The following is a 19,225-nucleotide window of genomic DNA, read 5'->3' on the forward strand; positions in this document are numbered from 1 at the left end:
GTTTTTATTTTTACATCGCCTAGAGCTCAGAAAAGATTGTTTTGTGATGTGTGAAGTTTTAATTCTTTTTACAAGCTACTATAAGTTGGAATTTAAATATGCAGTAAATGGTAGTGTTTTTTATTGTTGGGACCTTCCTATCAATACACATAAATCATCAGAGAAAGCAGTCCATTATTTGTATTCTAGTAATGTTAACTAAACAGTTTTGTTAATCTCTCGGAATTAATTGGGGGCCAAACTTGAATGTTGAATCTATTATATTTAATTTCTAATTAATATGTTTTCATCCTAGCTATACCCAAGATGCAAGTCATGGTGACATCTGAATAATCAACATAAAATAATCAAGATATATTCCTCAAGAGAAAGCAGATACATAGACATATACAGTATTACATTTTCCCTGTGATTTTAAATCATAAACATTCGTTTATAAAGGAAATCTGTTCCGTTGCTATTGATTTATGTGTTACTGAAGTGTTTAGCTACCAGTCTATTTTATAAACTGCATTATAGATTATACTTTTGAATAAACCAAAATGCCTTGTATTTTATCCATTCAGTTCAAGACTTCTCATTCTTACATTCCATTGAATGAAAACAGTAAAAGTCATGTCTTTATTTTGTATAATTTAACTTATAAAGTATAAAACATATGTTTGGGTAACCCTTTTATAAAACTTAGGATCCAGACCCTTTTTCGACAAACAGAAACATAAAGCTAATTAAATTGTTATTATTTGTAGTCATTTGTAGTCATCATAGATTGCAAGATAAAAACAAAATACTATACAGGTGCACTCTGATCCAAAAAGTAGAAAAATCAATTATGGATCCAACTCACTTAGATGGATTTCAGGCATTTCTTTAGTAGCCCTTCAGTTGTTTGGTGTACATATATATATGAGTAAGTATGCAAGCTGAGACATTGTACAAAATGTTTTCTGCTGTTTTTGTGAGCCAGTTATGCACCATAAAAACAAATATCGAAACAAATGTTTTCCTAGAACGGTAAGCATACCAAAAATGGTGTCGAAGGGAAAGGCAGGAGATTTGAAATCGCGCCGTAAATGTACGAACTTCAAGACAAATATGCATTTCTCGCTGCAAAAAAAGGCTTAAAGTATAAATCAAACATATCTTTTCTTTCATTTGGGAAAGCATTTATTCGTTTGATATCAAATCATTAGATTTGGGGGCATTCTTTCTTGACTGGGCTAGTAACGGTAATGGCCGCCGTATTGGACTTTCCCTCCATTTAAAAAATGGGGGCGGGGCTTAGGCGTTTTTTGCGGAGGTCCGACGGAAACCTCAACCGTTAAAAGACAAAAGAATCTATTAAAATCCGAGATATTAAACAGGCCATCCGCTCTAAATTATCAATCACATCCTCAAAGAAACTTCCAATAAACACAATGCTTTCAATATTTTGAAATATTTTTCGCGTTTTCCGTTAAAAATCATCGGAGATTGTTACGTTATCGACCGGAAGTAAACTGGTGACAATGCGGCTATAAGTAAAATCGATAATATTTGGGAATCTCGTACATTTGCATATTATATAGCAGGTGGCCTTTACTGCGCATGCGTAATTGGTAAGGCTTCGCGAGGTTGTGTGTTTATTTGTGATTGTCTGTAGCAATGCAACAAGCTGAAGGTTACAACGTGGACGCTCCGAGGAGGTCAATATTCCGAGATCTTCTATCCACCGGGGACCGGTAAATCCATGTCTTAACTTTTAGATTTTTTACTCTTGGATATGCTATTGAGTTGAAGGGAAACATGACATCAACTTATTTGGAACTTAAAACTTCATACATTAACCAAAATACTCACTTGCCGGTGGACTATTTCATAGGTGGGGGAAAACCCGATATGCATAACCTTTTAACCTCTTGTATTGGATTAGGTGAAATTGCCCAAAAACTTTGCATCTAATGCCTTTAAAAATGAAACCCCTAAAATGTTCTCGTTTGAAGTAGTATATAGAATGTTCATTTGGTACAGCCCCTCCTATTTACTTGCTGTCTCTTGATATCTCCGTGCTCTTAGCCTTTGTGGCCTTTTAGTAAAGTCCAATTTAAGTCATGAAGACTGAATGGGGAAATTTACGACAATGCCGCTCTTCCCACAATATCCTTTAATGTAATAGACTTAACGAGTCATGAGGAATGTTAAAACCTGCCCACTGGGTTGTTTTAAGACAAGTGTTTCTTTTAGGCTGGTGAGTGTTTTCTAATTTAGAAAAGGGGTTTCTCATCGGCAATTAGCGTATAATAAAATAGGCAATACTACAAACAGCAATAATATTTATTCACTCTAGTGAAAAGGTAAATAAAGGCAAAAAAATATATATATCTAAAGGAGATTATTCAATTAAGACACTCTCCATGTAGTTTTCGTTCCGTACGAAGGCTAGAGAGAACTTTTAATTTGAAAAAAGTTATCCAATCAGCATGCGAGAATAACAGTTTTGAATGATACGAATTTCTATGAGCATTTCTTTGTGTTTTTATCATTTGCAATAAAGGCAAAAAAAGATATATATCTAAAGGAGATTATTCAATTAAGACACTCTCCATGTAGTTCTCGTTCCGTACGAAGGCTAGAGAGAACTTGTAATTTGAAAAAAGTTAGCCAATCAGCATGCGAGAATAACAGTTTTGAATGACACAAATTTCTATGAGCATTTCTTTGTGTTTTTATCATTTGCTGTAATGTTAATGGTCATCAGATAGGCGGTTCCTTACTCCCCCAAAGTTGGTCACATAGCGTGCGCTGCAGCGTTGCACAAACCAGATACAAATTTCACTTGAAAGTATAGTTAGTATTAGATTTAGAAATTAAAGAAGTTTTTTTTCCAGATTTAGTATTTCAGAGTTTTTTCTACTATTCTGTAGGAGCTATTGATGGAGAATGATTTGTTGCTAGGAGCTTCTTGGCGATTCACCTTTTTTTTTGGGGGGGAGGGGGGCAACATCTACCGAAAAACACCCCAATAAATAATAAATCAGCCATGTTTTGGTGGCGACCGAGAACGCCTTTGACGGCAGTGCTTTGGTCGGTAGTCAAGTTCGATAGACGAAGCCAATTAGTTTTACCAATTTTCCATAAGTTAACTAATATTTTACGACAACATTATAGTGTCTGTTGATCTTCTCGTTTTCGAGTACGGACACAAGTGTGAACACGGACACGAGTGTGAACGCGAACATGAGTACGGACACGAGTGTGAATACTATTTTCATATTGGAGGAAGCGTTTTTGCTCCCAGTTTGTTGCAATTCATGATCTAAAAGGGCACAGATAAATACCTGGGTGAATTCTGCATTGCTTCCAAGCTTCTGTCTAAGCACTTCTTTAAAATCAGTTCAACTTTTGCCAGACCCAAGACTATCTGTTGTTTTGTATAGGAGATAATATTGAATTTGAAAGTAGTAATTTTGGAAAATCTTTAATTAGTTGCGAATTGTTTGAGTGCGAATACTTGTGGGTGGTCCCCAGGGTAAATGTCCCCCACATAACAACAACAACAATAGAAGAACAGAGTCAAATTTGCAGGGCTTAATAGCACGGACATTCTCTGAGTAAATAATCTTACAGCTAGTACACTCATTTTTAATATGAACGTCCAATTTTCAGTTGAGACAGAGCACTTCGAAAATGTTCTTACGGATGTATTTAAAATACATGCCATGATTTATACATATATAATACTATACCAAAACAGAATGAAAATTAGCGATAATACTTCAAGGTCAGTTTACATTTTAGAGCACATCACTCTGATAAAGCTTATCTTGCTGCCGTCTGAGCCTCCCCGGTATGTTCGTTGAATGTGTAGTTCCAGAAAATTTCCATCCATGGAGGGGATTGGAAATTCCGGGTAGGGGGTTCAAACGCCCAGGAATTTCCATAGGGGAGGGGGGGGGGGGGGTAAAATGCCCGTTTTACCTTAACAGTTACTGTATTTATTTTTTCCAGGGGGCTGGAAATTCCAGAGGGGTGGGGGTCATACCTCCGACCTCCTACATGGGAGGTGTCGTGTCCGTACTTGTGTTTGTGTTTACACTCGTGTCCGTACTCATGTTCATGTCCGTTTTCACACTCGTGTCCGTACTCGTGTTCGTGTTTACACTCGTGTCCGTACTCATGTACGTGTCCGTTTTCACACCCGTGTCCGTACTCGTGTTGTGTTCACACTCGTGTCCGTACTCAAATTCATGTCCGTTTTCACGCTCGTGTCCGTGTTTACCCTCGTGTCCGTATAGGATTTTGCGTTCACTTTTGTTCCTTGGCCTTTAAAGGTGTCGTACGAGCCAATTTGAACAGAAAATGCCAAGCGAATAAGCATCAAAACAAATAAGCCAATACCCACACTATGTTTATGTGCAGTTTATTCATTTAATTTTTTTTTTGTAAATTGAGACGGAAATTCATTTTTCTTTTTTATGATGCTCTTGAACGTCTTCATTTGACCCAATCAATAAGTCTTTTAGATGTGGTATCGTATACTCGCGCAAATTGTGATGATCTTGGTTAAAGGTTTATGTTTTCTTAACGAAAAGGAATCCCTCTGAAAATTCTATAAAGCAAGTTCGATTTGTCATTATTCGTTGCTGAGAAAACAATACATTATAGCATTACTAATCTTTGGAATTTTTCATTTCCTAAGTGAGAAAAATCATTTGTAACTCTATCATTTGTGAGTTTTTATTCTCTTGTTGTTGACTGGTATTGGGTATTTATTTTAAAAACATGTTATAAGAAAAGTGAGCAAAAATACATTTTGTTTTTATAGTCAGTTGAATTTTCAATAATTCAAATCCCAGGCGAATGTTTTTAGAAAGACTGCATATCTATGCTAAACGAAGACAGGAATACATTGGAAAGAAGTAGAAGGAAAAAATAAAGAAAATCTCATAATGAGGAATAGTGTATACTATTCTTACAATAAAGCACAGATACAATGTGTTGGAGGCATGGAAAGGCAGAGCCCCCGAATGGTTCTCTGACATTTCGATGTGCTCGCAGTTTTCGGCTAATACTCACATGCTCGCACATTTTTTTCCGCCGTGCTCGCATTGTATTTTTCAATATGCTCGCTGCTCGATTTATTCAAGTACTAAAAATGCTCAGTCTCGCATAAAAAAAAAACGGGTGCTGGCAAGTGCTCGCCAAAGACCATTTGGGGACCCTAAAGGCGTTTCAGGCAAAACACAGCGAAAAGCAAAAGGCCGGCTTCATGTAAGAGCTATCCTCAACCTACCCATAATGCACTGCCAGTTTTTACACCAATACAAATGATAAAAATAACCTATTAAGGAAAATAGTATAAAAACGGAATTGCAATTGTTTGTGTGGAATTCTGATAAAGGTGGAGTGTGAAATGAAGAGAGTAATTGCAAACATTTAAAGTGAATATGATTCATTGAAAAATAAATAGGTAAATATATCTTTTTTACTTTGTTTTTCATAGTAGCCATTTTAAATAGGCCCAAGAAATTTTTGTTTTATTACCACAGGAATTCACACGTGCTCGACCGAGTCCACATACACAATTTAGACGTTGGTTTTGTTTGATATGGAATTTTGTCTCTATTCCATTACTCAAAACAGCAGCTCAGGACAACTCCTGTTTATTTTGGACTTGAAGCTGTGACCCTACAGGGAAAATCACTGCTAAATCGTGCCACCCTCTGCCCAATCTCTCCCTGCAGGCCCGTACCCAGGGACCCCACAACGACCAAAAGTCCACTTTTGGTTCTCAATAGACATGCTATTTGTATTTGTAGAATAAACCATAAGCCAAATCCAACATTAAAGATTACGTGGAGATACTGAAAAGGCATAAAAAATCCTTTTTTGCTCTTTCAGAGGTGGTTGGATTTTTATCAGAGAACCCAACCCACCCACCCCCACCCGGAAAATAAGGTCCACTTTTTCGGATTTCGCACCCCCTCCCCCCCCCCCCAAGAAAACTCCTCGGTACTGGACTGTTTTCTTGGATAAAATATCAAAAAGCTCAACAGTTCACCAGATATATTAATGTATGAGAGGTACACAATGGGATTGGACCATGCAAATTAGTTAGAGTTGGACAAGTAGCTACAAACCTTCTGATAATTTGTCAATTTGCGATCTGACTTCCACTTGACTCTGTCTTTAAATCAAAATAAGAACCAAAAAAATTAGAAGGACATAAGAACTGATGCTACCGTACAGCAGCCATCGCCTTAACTCTAAATTTAGATAATTATTAGGTCATTCAGGCGAGGAAATTGAAGGATAATTTACTAATAATTTACTAATAATTTACTAATGTCATGAGATGGAAAATGGGAAGTTTCGGTGAAAGAAAAAAGACGGCAGAAACATCCAGGTAAAAACTGGCAAAAACAAGTCGATTTTGCATATCCGTACCTGACTGAGTGAACTTTAGTATCTAGCTCTTCGATTGCCGGTTTGAATAAGTGCATGAGGCCTTCGGCAAGCGCCTCTCGACTGCTTGACTCGGGAGGCAAAACGTCTGTTCCTTCCGCCATCTTGGATGGAAACAAAGCGCAAAAAATACTTTACGGGAGGGGTGGGTATGGAGAAAAATCTAAAAAAAAATTGGAAAAAACAACCTAAAAAATAAAAGATTGATTTGATTAAGAAATCTATAAACTTTTCATGCTGAAAAGTTTTCTTTAAAGAACGTGTGAATTATGACAATTGTTTTTAGCGTGATCCCGACATTTTGAACCCCTGGAGATCTGGTAGCGACAGGGTGAATACTTCACCGGGAGGGGGAGGTACTGGATTTTGATTAGCAATGATGTTAGTTTTTCGGATTCAGTTACACCAATATCCTTGACAACGTAACTTTGTTTTTCAAATAAGTATTGCAAAAGATCCAACTATACAGTTCATTTTTTTGTAAAACATTGCACTAGAGTAGCTTTTATATTTCTTAGCCTCACCCCTCCCCTCTATAAATGAGTGTATTGATCTTTGGACTCAACGTCCACTCTCTTTACAACAACCTCCACCATCATGGCGGCCTCTGTCCAACTTCGGCGAATTTGTAGCAATAGTTTGGCGGTAGGTTTACCCTATTCTCCTTTAATACACCAATCAATAAACCCTAAATCTAATTTCCTTGAGCAAGACATTTTATAGCGTCAATCTTCGTTGAGATGTGTTTTAGTCTGTATAACGACAATCCGTGACAATAGTCATTTTGTCGTGGTTGGTGTGTTTGGGAGTACTTATAAGTATATGAAAGCAAATTATCGTAACTTTTCTGATATCTTTCGTATACCATTCTATCGATATGTAAGTAATGGTCTGCGAACTTAATAACTGTGTAATACTGAGACTTATTAAGTATTGTCAAGAAGCTTTTTTTTGTAAGCATTACTTTTCCTGTAAGGAAGTACATTTGCTCTGTTATGTAATCGGCTTGTTATTGTTATAGTAAGTAAATCCTAGGATGGCCTATAAGGTAGGCATAAACTCATTTCTTGTCTCAACCGTTATTATCTTGTTTTCTTGTAGAGATTATTTACCTCTGCCAGTTCTACAAATTCACAAAGAGTAAGTTAACTTGTAAGGGTAGTTCTTGATGCATACAAATTCAATTAACTTGATTCCAGAGTTTTATTTGTATCCATACTCGTTGATCAATGACCCAGTGACTATTGAAAAAGTGGACCTTATTTTGCCGGGGTTGAGTTCTCTGATAAAAATCTGACCACCCCCGAAAAAACAAAATGGATTTTTTTTTATGCCCTTGCGGTATCTCCACTGGACGTTTATTGTCGGACTTTGGCTACATACCAGAGGGATCTAGCTTATTCTTTATAGTTTTTTCTACAAATAGCACATCTTTTGAGAACTGAAAGTTGACCTTCAGCCGTTGTGGGGGGTGGGGGGGGCAAACCCGTTGCACCCCCCTGGGTACGGGCCTATACACCTATTTCAATAAAGGCTTTCAGTACAAATGGCAATTGGCAAATGGCCGAAAGTAACCATGCATCTCGAAAAATATGGATAAATCAAAACATTTATCTATTAAAGGTTACCGATGCTTGGCCCTGACATTGCTGGACTTTATTTAACACCTTTAACTTTAAGAATAATTAGTACCCATAAGCCATTTACCATTTGTCATTCGCCATTTTCACTGACAACATTTTGTGAAACAGGTGTATGCACAGATATTGTTGAGTCAATTCTAGAGGGCTGGATCCAGAATAGTAAATCACGAAACATGGATCAAAGCTAAAATAGGTATCCTTAGCTCTAGTGATGGGTCACTACATCCATTTAGTTTCCTGTCCAGGCAAATACATACATAAAATTGACCGTTTTCTGAGCTACCAACATAGGGGTCAACTTGGGTGGAATTCCAGTATATCAACAGTTTGAGGTGCAGACCCCTAGGACTCCCCCTCTGGACACCCCTCTGGATATGGTAGATACTGAAGCCTAGATAAAACAGAAAATGTGAATCAATGAGATTTCCAACTCTCATGACCATTTAACCATACACTTTCATAGACTATCAACTACTCTCATTCTTTTTGAACATGCTCAAATTTGACATGAGTGTTGTTGTCGTTTCATCATGTGAATGAGACAGCAGTTTTTGCCAATAGCAAAATTGAATGTGTTATTCCAGATTTAGCAATGATCCTGATCACAACATATATCAGGGAAAAAAACCCACTTATGTACAAGAAATCATATGGTTGATCCTCATTTTCCTCTTGTAGAGATGCTTCGGAACAGAGATCAAACCTGAAGCATCCTCATTTAATTCTGGAATCAGCTTTGGTAAGTTTGGTGCTTAATCATTTCTGTACCCATACACATGTATAACCATACACCTGAGGAATAGAATATTGCAGTAAGGTCCTATTCCATTCCATTCCTGTTCCATTTATTTGAATGATAAGTTATAGTTAAATAGGTGCTCAGTATAAAAGGTCCCATTCATTTGCATAACATGCAAATAATTAATACAGTATTGACATGTACAGTATGCAATAAACTTCATAGATCATGCTTAATGTTTGCTTATTTTTTGTCTCTAGCCATGTCTGATGAGTTGAGAGCACTACAAGACATGGCAAGAAAATTTGCACGTGAGGAGATCATGCCCAAAGCCGCAGAACATGATAAAACAGGAGAGGTATGTAACAGGGTGTGTCATGATAAAACAGGAGAGGTATGTAACAGGGTGTGTCATGATAAAACAGGAGAGGTATGTAATAGGGTGTGTCATGATAAAACAGGAGAGGTATGTAAGGGTGTGTCATGATAAAACAGGAGAGGTATGTAACGGGGTGTGTCATTATAAAACAGGAGAGGTATGTAACAGGGTGTGTCATGATAAAACAGGAGAGGTATGTAATGGGGTGTGTCATGATAAAACAGGAGAGGTATGTAACAGGGTGTGTCATGATAAAACAGGAGGGAATGTAACAGGGTGTGCCATGATAAAACAGGAGAGGTATGTAACAGGGTGTGTCATGATAAAACAGGAGAGGTATGTAACAGGGTGTGCCATGATAAAACAGGAGAGGTATGTAACAGGGTGTGTCATGATAGAACAGGAAAGGTTTGTAACAGGGTGTGTCATGATAAAAAAGGAGAGGTATGTAACAGGGTGTGTCATGATAAAACAGGAGAGGTATGTAACATCCCATATATATATAAAGTGTACCATACATACATGTAGGTGTAGGCAGAGAACTAAGGGGCAGCCCACCATTCTCAGATCAGTGGTATAAAAAAGGTGATAACATTATTCAAGGATAAAGGAACGGATGCCCTGATTCCATGAGGCATTCCCCATTTCTGATTGAATCCTTTAGTCAAATTCTTACGCGCTCTCTCATTTGTCAAAACAGAGTGTGATTTTTTGTGGAATTCAATGGTTGAAACAGGGAATTCAATGAAAGCACAAGTGTACCGGGAAATGTTTCCCAACGCGAATCATATCTTTCAAACTTACGCCTAGCTTAGAAAATCAAAGTTCTCATCAAACTAATTTTGGTATAGATGAATGGACTTGCTTAGGAAGAAACTCTCGCTCTGAGATTTGTCTGAATTTGCCAGAAGTTGAAAAACTTTCCAAGCCTTTGACTCTTGCAGGTAGGAATCAAACGGTGACAAAAGTCAAAACAAAACACGGACATTACAGCTCTTGGCACAGAAAAGACAAAAAAACCATGAATGAAAATACAATTACTACGTATATCTCAAACAAAATACAAGAATTCAAAGAGTGTATCACGGCCTACAACACCAGAAAAAAGCACCAGATTCGCTACCCACCAAGAGTAAAATTCCTGAGCCTCTGTACCACAACCGGTTTCCTCTGTACCACAACCGGTTTCCTCTGTACCACAACCGGTTTCCTCTGTACCACAACCGGTTTCTCGCTGGTACAGTGAGCAGCGGTTTGTTTCTGGAACTCACTTCGACAACTCCCCAATTGGCATTGCTGTCAACCTCCATGTTTACTATCAATCCGGAGGAAGTCATGATTCTCTCTAAATTTGAACGGACACGCGTTTCAATTTTCTGAACGTGATAGATTGCATGTAAAAACACTGCTCGCCTCTCATTGGCTGGTAAAATAACAACTACAAAATTGCTCCTTGGCCAACTGAAAATAACCATGAAAATCTCTTCAACCATAAAAAGAATTTGACCATAGAATTCAACTTGTGTGATATTTTTTTTCACGTGAAATTCACCATGGAATTCCCTCATCGATGATGAATTTCTCTATATAATTGAAAATAATTTCCACTCCTTAGTTTTAAAAAGCTCAAATTGCACTTGCCAAAGATGGCTCGTGCAATTTGAGCTTTTGATATTCTTGTGCAAATTGTTTCCAAAATTCAAAACTTGAAACAGTATGATTACCTATACTAATTTATTTGGTCATATTTGTTACCAGTACCCATGGGAGATTATCAAAAAGGCCCACGAGGTTGGGCTGGTGAATGGACACATACCTGAGGCTTATGGTAAATGATAATGACAAATAAATTTAAGATAGTTAAAATAAAATAGTTTCCTCAGTGCAAATTGCTATCCCAAACTGGCAGTTCTGTTATTTTGTGTTATTTTTGCAGAATGCAAAAAAATATGGATAAATCATGTACTTTTGTTCTTAGAGATAAATGATACCTATATGTAAAAAGTGGTCAGTCCTTGAACTGCCATTCATCATTTGCACCCAAAATGTTTCTTGAAGTATGAAGGTTTATTTTTTTATCAAGTCAGGGGTGGATACAAGGTTTCTTGAAGGGAAAATACGGGTTAAAATACTGTATTTAATATGTGGTATTGGTCTAGGTTTAGCTATACATATTCTCTCATTGTTACATCCTTTATTTATCAGGTGGTATTGGTCTAGGTTTAGCTATACTTATTCTCTTATTGTTACATCCTTTATTTACCAGGTGGTATTGGTCTAGGTTTAGCTATACCTTATTCTCTCATTGTTACATCCCGTATTTAATATGTGGTATTGGTCTAGGTTTAGCTATACTTATTCTCTCATTGTTACATCCTTTATTTATCAGGTGGTATTGGTCTTGGCGTGCTTGATGGGTGTGTAGTGACGGAAGAGCTCAGTTATGCCTGCAGTGGAATTCAAACAGCAATAGAAGCCAACTCTCTAGCTGTGAGTATGACTACTGCTGCGCCACCATATTGTACCACTATCATATAGTGCAAAACTTTTAAACCTGGTATGATTGAAAAACTATAGACAAGCTGTAGAATAACTAGGGGATCTATGTAGGCATTGTGGAATCAGGGAAATAAACACCAGGTTGAAATGGTGTGTTGTACACCTCTGTGAAAACAGAGTTTAGTTTTTCTGATGTTTCTAGTGTTAGCCCTTTCTAACACATGTTACTACAAATGTCTTTCAGGAAATGCCTGTCATTCTTGCTGGGAATGAGGAACAGAAAAAGAAGTACTTAGGACGGATGATCAAGGAGCCCATCATGGCAGTAAGTACAGGGGTATACCCCAGGGGACAGTACCTGGGACCCCTTTGCAGACAATAGCACAAAACAGTGTAAAAGCTTAGTCTTTGAGCCTTCTCTTAGAGGGCTATAGTGCCCTTAAATGAGTTCTCCGTGGCTCTACAAAACTACCATGATTAAGTTATATGTCTGTGTTCCAACGTTACTTTATTATGACATCAAATATCGTAAAAGTTCTGTAAGTCTTCCTTTCCAGTAAGTCCCCTGCCCCTTCTGAAGCTTAATTTTTGAACCCCTATTTACTTTTAAGTCTTTCTCCTATAAGGAGGATAACACATAATGCAACTCCATTATTAGATCAATAAGGACACCCATGTAAAGAATCTGTACATTTACGGAAGAGCATACTGTAAATTAATTTAAAGCAATTGAGACTAAAGTAGGGACCAAAAATACCTATTGTCAGCAACAGAAAAAAGAGATTCTGAGTTAAGCCTCCCTTTCTGTTAAGACCCCCTCTCCCTCTCTTTGAGACAAGAGCTGTTATGGCACTGTGGGTCTGTGTTGGTAACTGCATCTGTCTGCTGTTTATTTTTTAACCAGGCATACTGTGTGACTGAGCCAACAGCTGGCTCTGATGTCGCAGGGATTAAAACTAGAGCTGAGAAAAAGGGTGACGAGGTAAGATGAACTTCATGCACGTCAAGTGTCACATGATTCCATAGCCAATTTACTGAAATCAAAATGACAGGTAAAGACATTAAATCATTATTACTCTTTTCCCTTGAATATTTTCAATCTTGCTTGTTACTGAAAGCACTCTTTACACACTGCTGCTTATCTTTTCCCAGTATGTCATCAATGGACAAAAAATGTGGATCACGAATGGAGGTGTAGCAAACTGGTAAGAAAATTTGAAATAATAATATTGCATGACCCCCCCCCCCCACTTTAAGTGTGTCACGTTGCATTTCTTATGTTTATCCCATTCACATATCCATTGTATCTTGACATCCTGTGCAGGTTCTACTATATTGGCTCATACAGCCTCAAACTCATCGCATGGCATGTTAAAAATGCAGCTAAATTCGAACGCCCATCTCACACTTATCTTGGCATTGTCTTGTAGGTATTTCGTGTTGGCTCGTACAGACTCCAGTGCATCAGCAGGAAAAGGCTTCACTGGGTTTATTGTAGATGCTGACACGCCCGGCGTCACACCCGGACGCAAAGAGCAGAACATGGGTCAGCGTGCATCAGACACTCGTGGGATCACATTTGAGGATGTTGTTGTGCCGAAAGAAAATGTCCTAGGAGCAGAGGGTAAGATGTTTCTTGGTTCAATTGTCTCCTTGTTTTAGTAATTAATTTGACATACTTTACCATTTTAACTATGGACAAAGATATTTTACCCTTTAAGAATGCTTCAGACTAATACACATGGTCAGAATTTAGCTCTTAACCTGTTAACACTTCTGTAATGTCAGTGGGCTACGCTATAAATGTAATATAAGCAAAAATCACCTCTAACATACCTATTAGTTTATTTTTTATTTAGTCCACAATAGCAAGTCTTCTGTAATATTTTTTAGGGTGAGTGTCACCTGTATTTGGTATTGTTAAAAACAATCCACCCACATTTAAATCAAAAAGTTATTTCTTGTTGATGAACTTTGAATGATTTGGATGAACGTGTACACAGCACAATTTTACCATTTACTTGGTGTTTTTTATACTTTGGGGGCTATAAACTTCCTCCAGGTCGACACATTTTTAGGACGCTTGTCTCTGGGCTCAAGTTTTTTAATTTCCTTGTTGCTTTAAGGAATTGGATTCAAGATTGCCATGGGTGCATTTGATAAGACACGCCCACCAGTAGCTTCAAGTGCAGTGGGTCTTGCCCGCCGCGCCCTTGAGGAAGCCACCAAGTACTCGATGGAGCGCAAGACAATGGGGAAGTACATCTGCGAGCACCAAGCAGTGCAGTTCTTGCTGGCTGACATGGCAATTGGTGTAGAGACCGCCAGGCTGGCCACTCAGCGATCTGCATGGGAAATTGACCAGGTACGCTCAGTAACTCTTAGGGTATCCAGAAGTTATGCAACCTCTAGGTAAGTACTAATTAAAAATAGATCCATGTTGTTGTCGATTTTCTTTCTCTTTACATGACATTGAAATATTAAATCGAAAACTGTATTCATAATAAAAGTCATAAGGGAACCATCTTAGGCTGTTAGGCATCTGGTTGCCCAAGGACTGTTTATTTCGATGTATTCACTGTGGCCCCAAATATAATCCTACTGTAATTGCAGTATTGCCTTTACCTCTTGATTTGGACTTGCTTTGAAGATAAGGAAGTTGACTATGATGTTATGTTATGATGTTGATGAAAATGTATGTGTCTCTGTCGGTTGTTATCCTAACAAGTATGATAAAGCTTTCATTTCCAACGGCTCATCATGAATGTTAAATGCAAACAACAGCAGAGCTTGTGCTCTTTCATGGTAGTGATAATAGCGACAATGATTGTGATGTTCATCCTTATGGGTATAGTAGATGATTGAGATCATTTTCATCTGATTACTTACCAGGGTCGTCGTAACACTTACTACGCCTCCATAGCCAAGTGTCTTGCGGGGGATGTCGCCAATAAATGTGCTACAGATGCTGTACAGGTAAGGAACAAGCCAAAACACAAGGAAAAGCGTCTTCCAGGCTCCCATTGTTGCTATACAATAAACACATCCGTATGGACAGATCTAGGCGTGGGATGAGACTATACAATAAACACATCCGTATGGACAGATCTAGGCGTGGGATGAGACTATACAATAAACACATCCGTATGGACAGATCTAGGCGTGGGATGAGGCTATACAATAAACACATCCGTATGGACAGATCTAGGCGTGGGATGAGACTATACAATCAACACATCCGTATGGACAGATCTAGGCGTGGGATGAGGCTATACAATAAACACATCCGTATGGACAGATCTAGGCGTGGGATGAGACTATACAATAAACACATCCGTATGGACATATCTAGGCGTGGGATGAGACTATACAATAAACACATCCGTATGGACAGATCTAGGCGTGGGATGAGACTATACAATAAACACATCCGTATGGACAGATCTAGGCGTGGGATGAGACTATACAATAAACACATCCGTATGGACAGATCTAGGCGTGGGATGAGACTATACAATAAACACATCCGTATGGACAGATCTAGGTGTGGGATGAGGCTATACAATAAACACATCCGTATGGACAGATCTAGGCGTGGGATGAGACTATACAATAAATAAATCCGTATGGACAGATCTAGGCGTGGGATGAGACTATACAATAAACACATCCGTATGGACAGATCTAGGCGTGGGATGAGACTATACAATAAACACATCCGTATGGACAGATCTAGGCGTGGGATGAGACTATACAATAAACACATCCGTATGGACAGATCTAGGCGTGGAATGAGACTATACAATAAACACATCCGTATGGACAGATCTAGGCGTGGGATGAGACTATACAATAAATAAATCCGTATGGACAGATCTAGGCGTGGGATGAGGCTATACAATAAACACATCCGCATGGACAGTTCTAGGCGTGGGATGAGACTATACAATAAACACATCCGTATGGACAGATCTAGGCGTGGGATGAGACTATACAATAAACACATCCGTATGGACAGATCTAGGCGTGGGATGAGACTATACAATAAACACATCCGTATGGACAGATCTAGGCGTGGGATGAGGCTATACAATAAACACATCCGCATGGACAGTTCTAGGCGTGGGATGAGACTATACAATAAACACATCCGTATGGACAGATCTAGGCATGGGATGAGACTATACAATAAACACATCCGTATGGACAGATCTAGGCGTGGGATGAGACTATACAATAAACACATCCGTATGGACAGATCTAGGCGTGGGATGAGGCTATACAATAAACACATCCGTATGGACAGATCTAGGCGTGGGATGAGACTATACAATAAACACATCCATATGGACAGATCTAGGCGTGGGATGAGACTATACAATAAACACATCCGTATGGACAGATCTAGGCGTGGGATGAGACTATACAATAAACACATCCGTATGGACAGATCTAGGCGTGGGATGAGACCATACAACAAACACATCCGTATTGACAGATCTAGGCGTGGGATGAGACTATACAATAAACACATCCGTATGGACAGATCTAGGCGTGGGATGAGACTATACAATAAACACATCCGTATGGACAGATCTAGGCGTGGGATGAGACTATACAATAAATAAATCCATATGGACAGATCTAGGCATGGGATGAGACTATACAATAAACACATCCGTATGGACAGATCTAGGCGTGGGATGAGACTATACAATAAACACATCCGTATGGACAGATCTAGGCGTGGGATGAGGCTATACAATAAACACATCCGTATGGACAGATCTAGGCGTGGGCTAAGGCATGTGCCTTAGGACTGGAAGGAAATCTCACCCTGTCCCCGTAAATACAGATCACTTCTCTAAATTTCTAACTGTAAGATTTCAACCACTTAATTAGAATTACTGTAGTTGCACACATAGCCTGTAGACTGCAAAAAGCTTTAATAAACTATTGTTATTTATTATTTATTTATTTATTTATTTATGAGTGAGCCCCACCCTCCAATCTAGTATTTTGCTTTAAAATATTCAAAAGTAAAAGAAAAGTCTTTAAAAGAACAATACCCCCCCCCATGTTAAGGTCCTTGCTTTGGCATCTTAATCCTTAGCATCCGCATAAAAGACACTTATATAGCCATTGCTTTGTGTTATTTTAGGGTATTTAGGCTCATAGATAGGTTGTTACTTTTATTATTAAATATATGATAACAATGACTGGTATTTTTATTATTATTAAAGTTATTATTATTTAAGTAATTATTTCAATTTCTCTACTAGAGATTCGTGTGTTTTTTCTCTTTCCTGTCATCTTTGAAGTTCATTTCAAACATAGTTTATAGAAGGCAATGCTTACGAAACACGGCCAGAGACTTTGTTTGGTTTTTGGCCCCGTCACGTGGTTGTGTATGTGCACAAGTTGTGCGTACTTTCCAGAGAATTCACTGTATGTAAACGAATAGTCGTTGCTCTCTGCATCAATACCGCTTCTCGGTCTTTCCAAAACACCTCAGTGTTGATGCAAATTCGAACCCGTGCTATCATGCTTGCCGTGTCATCTCACTAAGATTGTTTGATAAAGCTCTACTCTCTAAAGAATTTAATTAAGCCCCGCTTGGTACTTGTTCAAAATTACATGGCTGTATTAAACAAATTTTCTAGGGCTGCATAGCGCAAGATGTAATGGCGATAAAACATGCAAAGTGATAAAAAGATTAAAAATAAGTGAATAAAAATAGCAAAGTTTCAAATAAATCAATAATCGATTTGTGCCCGAATACGCGTATTCCTAAATTTCGTCCATATGTTTTCTTTTACTGTACGCTTGGTTTGTGCACGTTCGTGATCACGTGATAGGGCTGTTCAACATCAAAGAGCGCCTATTGTTTATTTCCTATGACATTCGCCGGGTTTTTTAGCCATCTTCCTCTATTAACCATGTTTCAAATCTTAGGCTAAATAGGTAATTTCATAAAGTTCATCTTGCATACCAACCTGTTTGTTAAATGTAGCATTGTGAATATTCACTTTTTCCTTCAGATATTCGGAGGAAACGGCTTCAACCAGGAGTATCCAGTGGAGAAACTCATGCGTGACGCCAAGATCTTTCAGGTATCTCACTGATGCCTGTCCATCGAACTGTCCATCTCTACGTCCGTCTTTTGTCCGTCCATTTCTGTCTGTCTCTCTCTTGCTCATTTTCCTGTTTCTGTCTGTCCATCGAACTGTCCGTTTCTCGTCTGTCCATCCTACGTCCGTCTTTTGTCCGTCCATTTCTGTCTGTCTGTCTGTCTCTTGTTCATTTCCCTGTGTCTGTCTTTCCATCGAACTGTCCGTTTCCCGTCTGTCCATCCTACGTCCGTCTTTTGTCCGTCCATTTCTGTCTGTCTGTTGTTCATCTTCCTGTGTCTCTCTGTCCGTCCGTCTGTCTAAACTTGACGTTTTTTTCTCCAGATTTACGAGGGCACCGCACAGATCCAACGTATGATTATCGGCCGTTCTCTTATTGAAGCCGCCAAAATGATGAACTAAAGACCCCCACCCTCTCATTATTACCTGTACAGTCTCTATAGCTTAATATGAGACTAGGGCCTTTTGCTTACTTATTGCTGTTGGTGGTGCACCACTTATTTCCCAGTGTAAATAAATAGGGATTCCATTTGTGCTGTACGTGTTTGTAAATAGTTCCGCTAACCGTTGCATTCTCCCTCTAGTTCCCAGCATTTGGGGATTTCCCGCTCTTCATGCGTGTGGCTAGGATTTGAACATCTCGGTCCTCATGCAGAACACTAGATATTTTTAGATCCCCGTCCTCATTAGGCTCGGTTTCCAGTTCGTTTCTGTGAGCCCGTAGTACGTGCCCCACACTGGAGCGATGAGGCTGGAAATCGACCCTACGTCCTCATGTGCGCGACCAGTATACACCTATTTCAATAAAGGTTGTCGGTGCAAATGGCGATTGGCAAATGGCAGTTCTACGACCGAAAGTAACCATGCGTCTCCAAGAATATGGATAAATCAAAACAATTATCCATTAAAGGTTACCTACACTTGACTCTGACATTGTTGGACTTTATTTAACATCTTTAATTTTACGAATACTTAGAATCCATAAGGCATTTACCATTCGCCATTAGCACTGACAACCTTTTGTGAAATAGGTGTATGCAGAGTGCTGCAACCTGCACTTTATATATGCGCTTTTCTACGCGCCCCCTTTCTACGCGCCCCCCTTTCTACGCGCCCCCCTTTCTACGCGCGCCCCTTTTTACGCGCCCCTTTCTCCCCCCCCTTTCTACGCGCGCCCCTTTCTACGCGCCCCCCTTTCTACGCGCGCCCCTTTCTACGCGCCCCTTTCTACCCGCCCCCCTTTCTACGCGCCCCCCTTTCTACGCGCCCCCCTTTCTACGCGCGCCCCTTTCTACGCGCCCCCTTTCTACGCGCCACTTTCTACGCGCCCCCCTTTCTACGCGCCCCCCTTTCTACGCGCCCCACTTTCTACGCGCGCCTACCCTGCTAG

The 19,225-nt window shown here is 39.1% G+C and overlaps 2 protein-coding genes across 2 annotated transcripts in view; one reads left to right on the forward strand and one right to left on the reverse strand.

Moving 5' to 3' along the window:
• LOC5506014 (SNARE-associated protein Snapin) overlaps positions 1–6,584 on the reverse strand; it is a 10,010-nt gene extending 3,426 nt beyond the window's left edge. Inside the window, exons 1-2 of the mRNA XM_001626688.3 lie at positions 6,427–6,584; positions 6,120–6,166 (exon numbers count right to left, since the gene is read on the reverse strand). Of these exons, the coding sequence (XP_001626738.1) occupies positions 6,120–6,166; positions 6,427–6,548 (169 nt within the window). The 5' untranslated portion in view covers positions 6,549–6,584. The remainder of the gene's footprint in view (positions 1–6,119; positions 6,167–6,426) is intronic.
• Positions 6,585–6,977: 393 nt separating this feature from the next.
• On the forward strand, positions 6,978–18,364 carry LOC5506023 (probable medium-chain specific acyl-CoA dehydrogenase, mitochondrial). The gene is made up of 14 exons (XM_048731316.1): positions 6,978–7,089; positions 7,546–7,584; positions 8,766–8,826; positions 9,087–9,184; positions 10,964–11,033; positions 11,595–11,695; positions 11,949–12,029; positions 12,609–12,686; positions 12,857–12,909; positions 13,135–13,328; positions 13,831–14,069; positions 14,597–14,680; positions 17,746–17,817; positions 18,160–18,364. The coding sequence occupies exons 1-14, from the start codon at positions 7,042–7,044 to the stop codon at positions 18,235–18,237; spliced, it is 1,296 nt and encodes a 431-aa protein (XP_048587273.1). The 5' UTR covers positions 6,978–7,041; the 3' UTR covers positions 18,238–18,364.
• Positions 18,365–19,225: the final 861 nt, after the last annotated feature.

This window comes from Nematostella vectensis, chromosome 8 (genome assembly GCF_932526225.1).
Source record: "Nematostella vectensis chromosome 8, jaNemVect1.1, whole genome shotgun sequence".
NCBI lineage: Eukaryota > Metazoa > Cnidaria > Anthozoa > Actiniaria > Edwardsiidae > Nematostella > Nematostella vectensis.

Bases quoted from the DNA above. Each gene is read 5' to 3' on its own strand.
- LOC5506023 (XM_048731316.1), top strand. From the start codon at position 7,042: ATGGCGGCCTCTGTCCAACTTCGGCGAATTTGTAGCAATAGTTTGGCG. The intron at 7,585-8,765 runs GTAAGTTAACTT...TTCCTCTTGTAG, and splicing joins GTTCTACAAATTCACAAAGA to AGATGCTTCGGAACAGAGAT. The intron at 12,030-12,608 runs GTAAGTACAGGG...TTTTTTAACCAG, and splicing joins TCAAGGAGCCCATCATGGCA to GCATACTGTGTGACTGAGCC.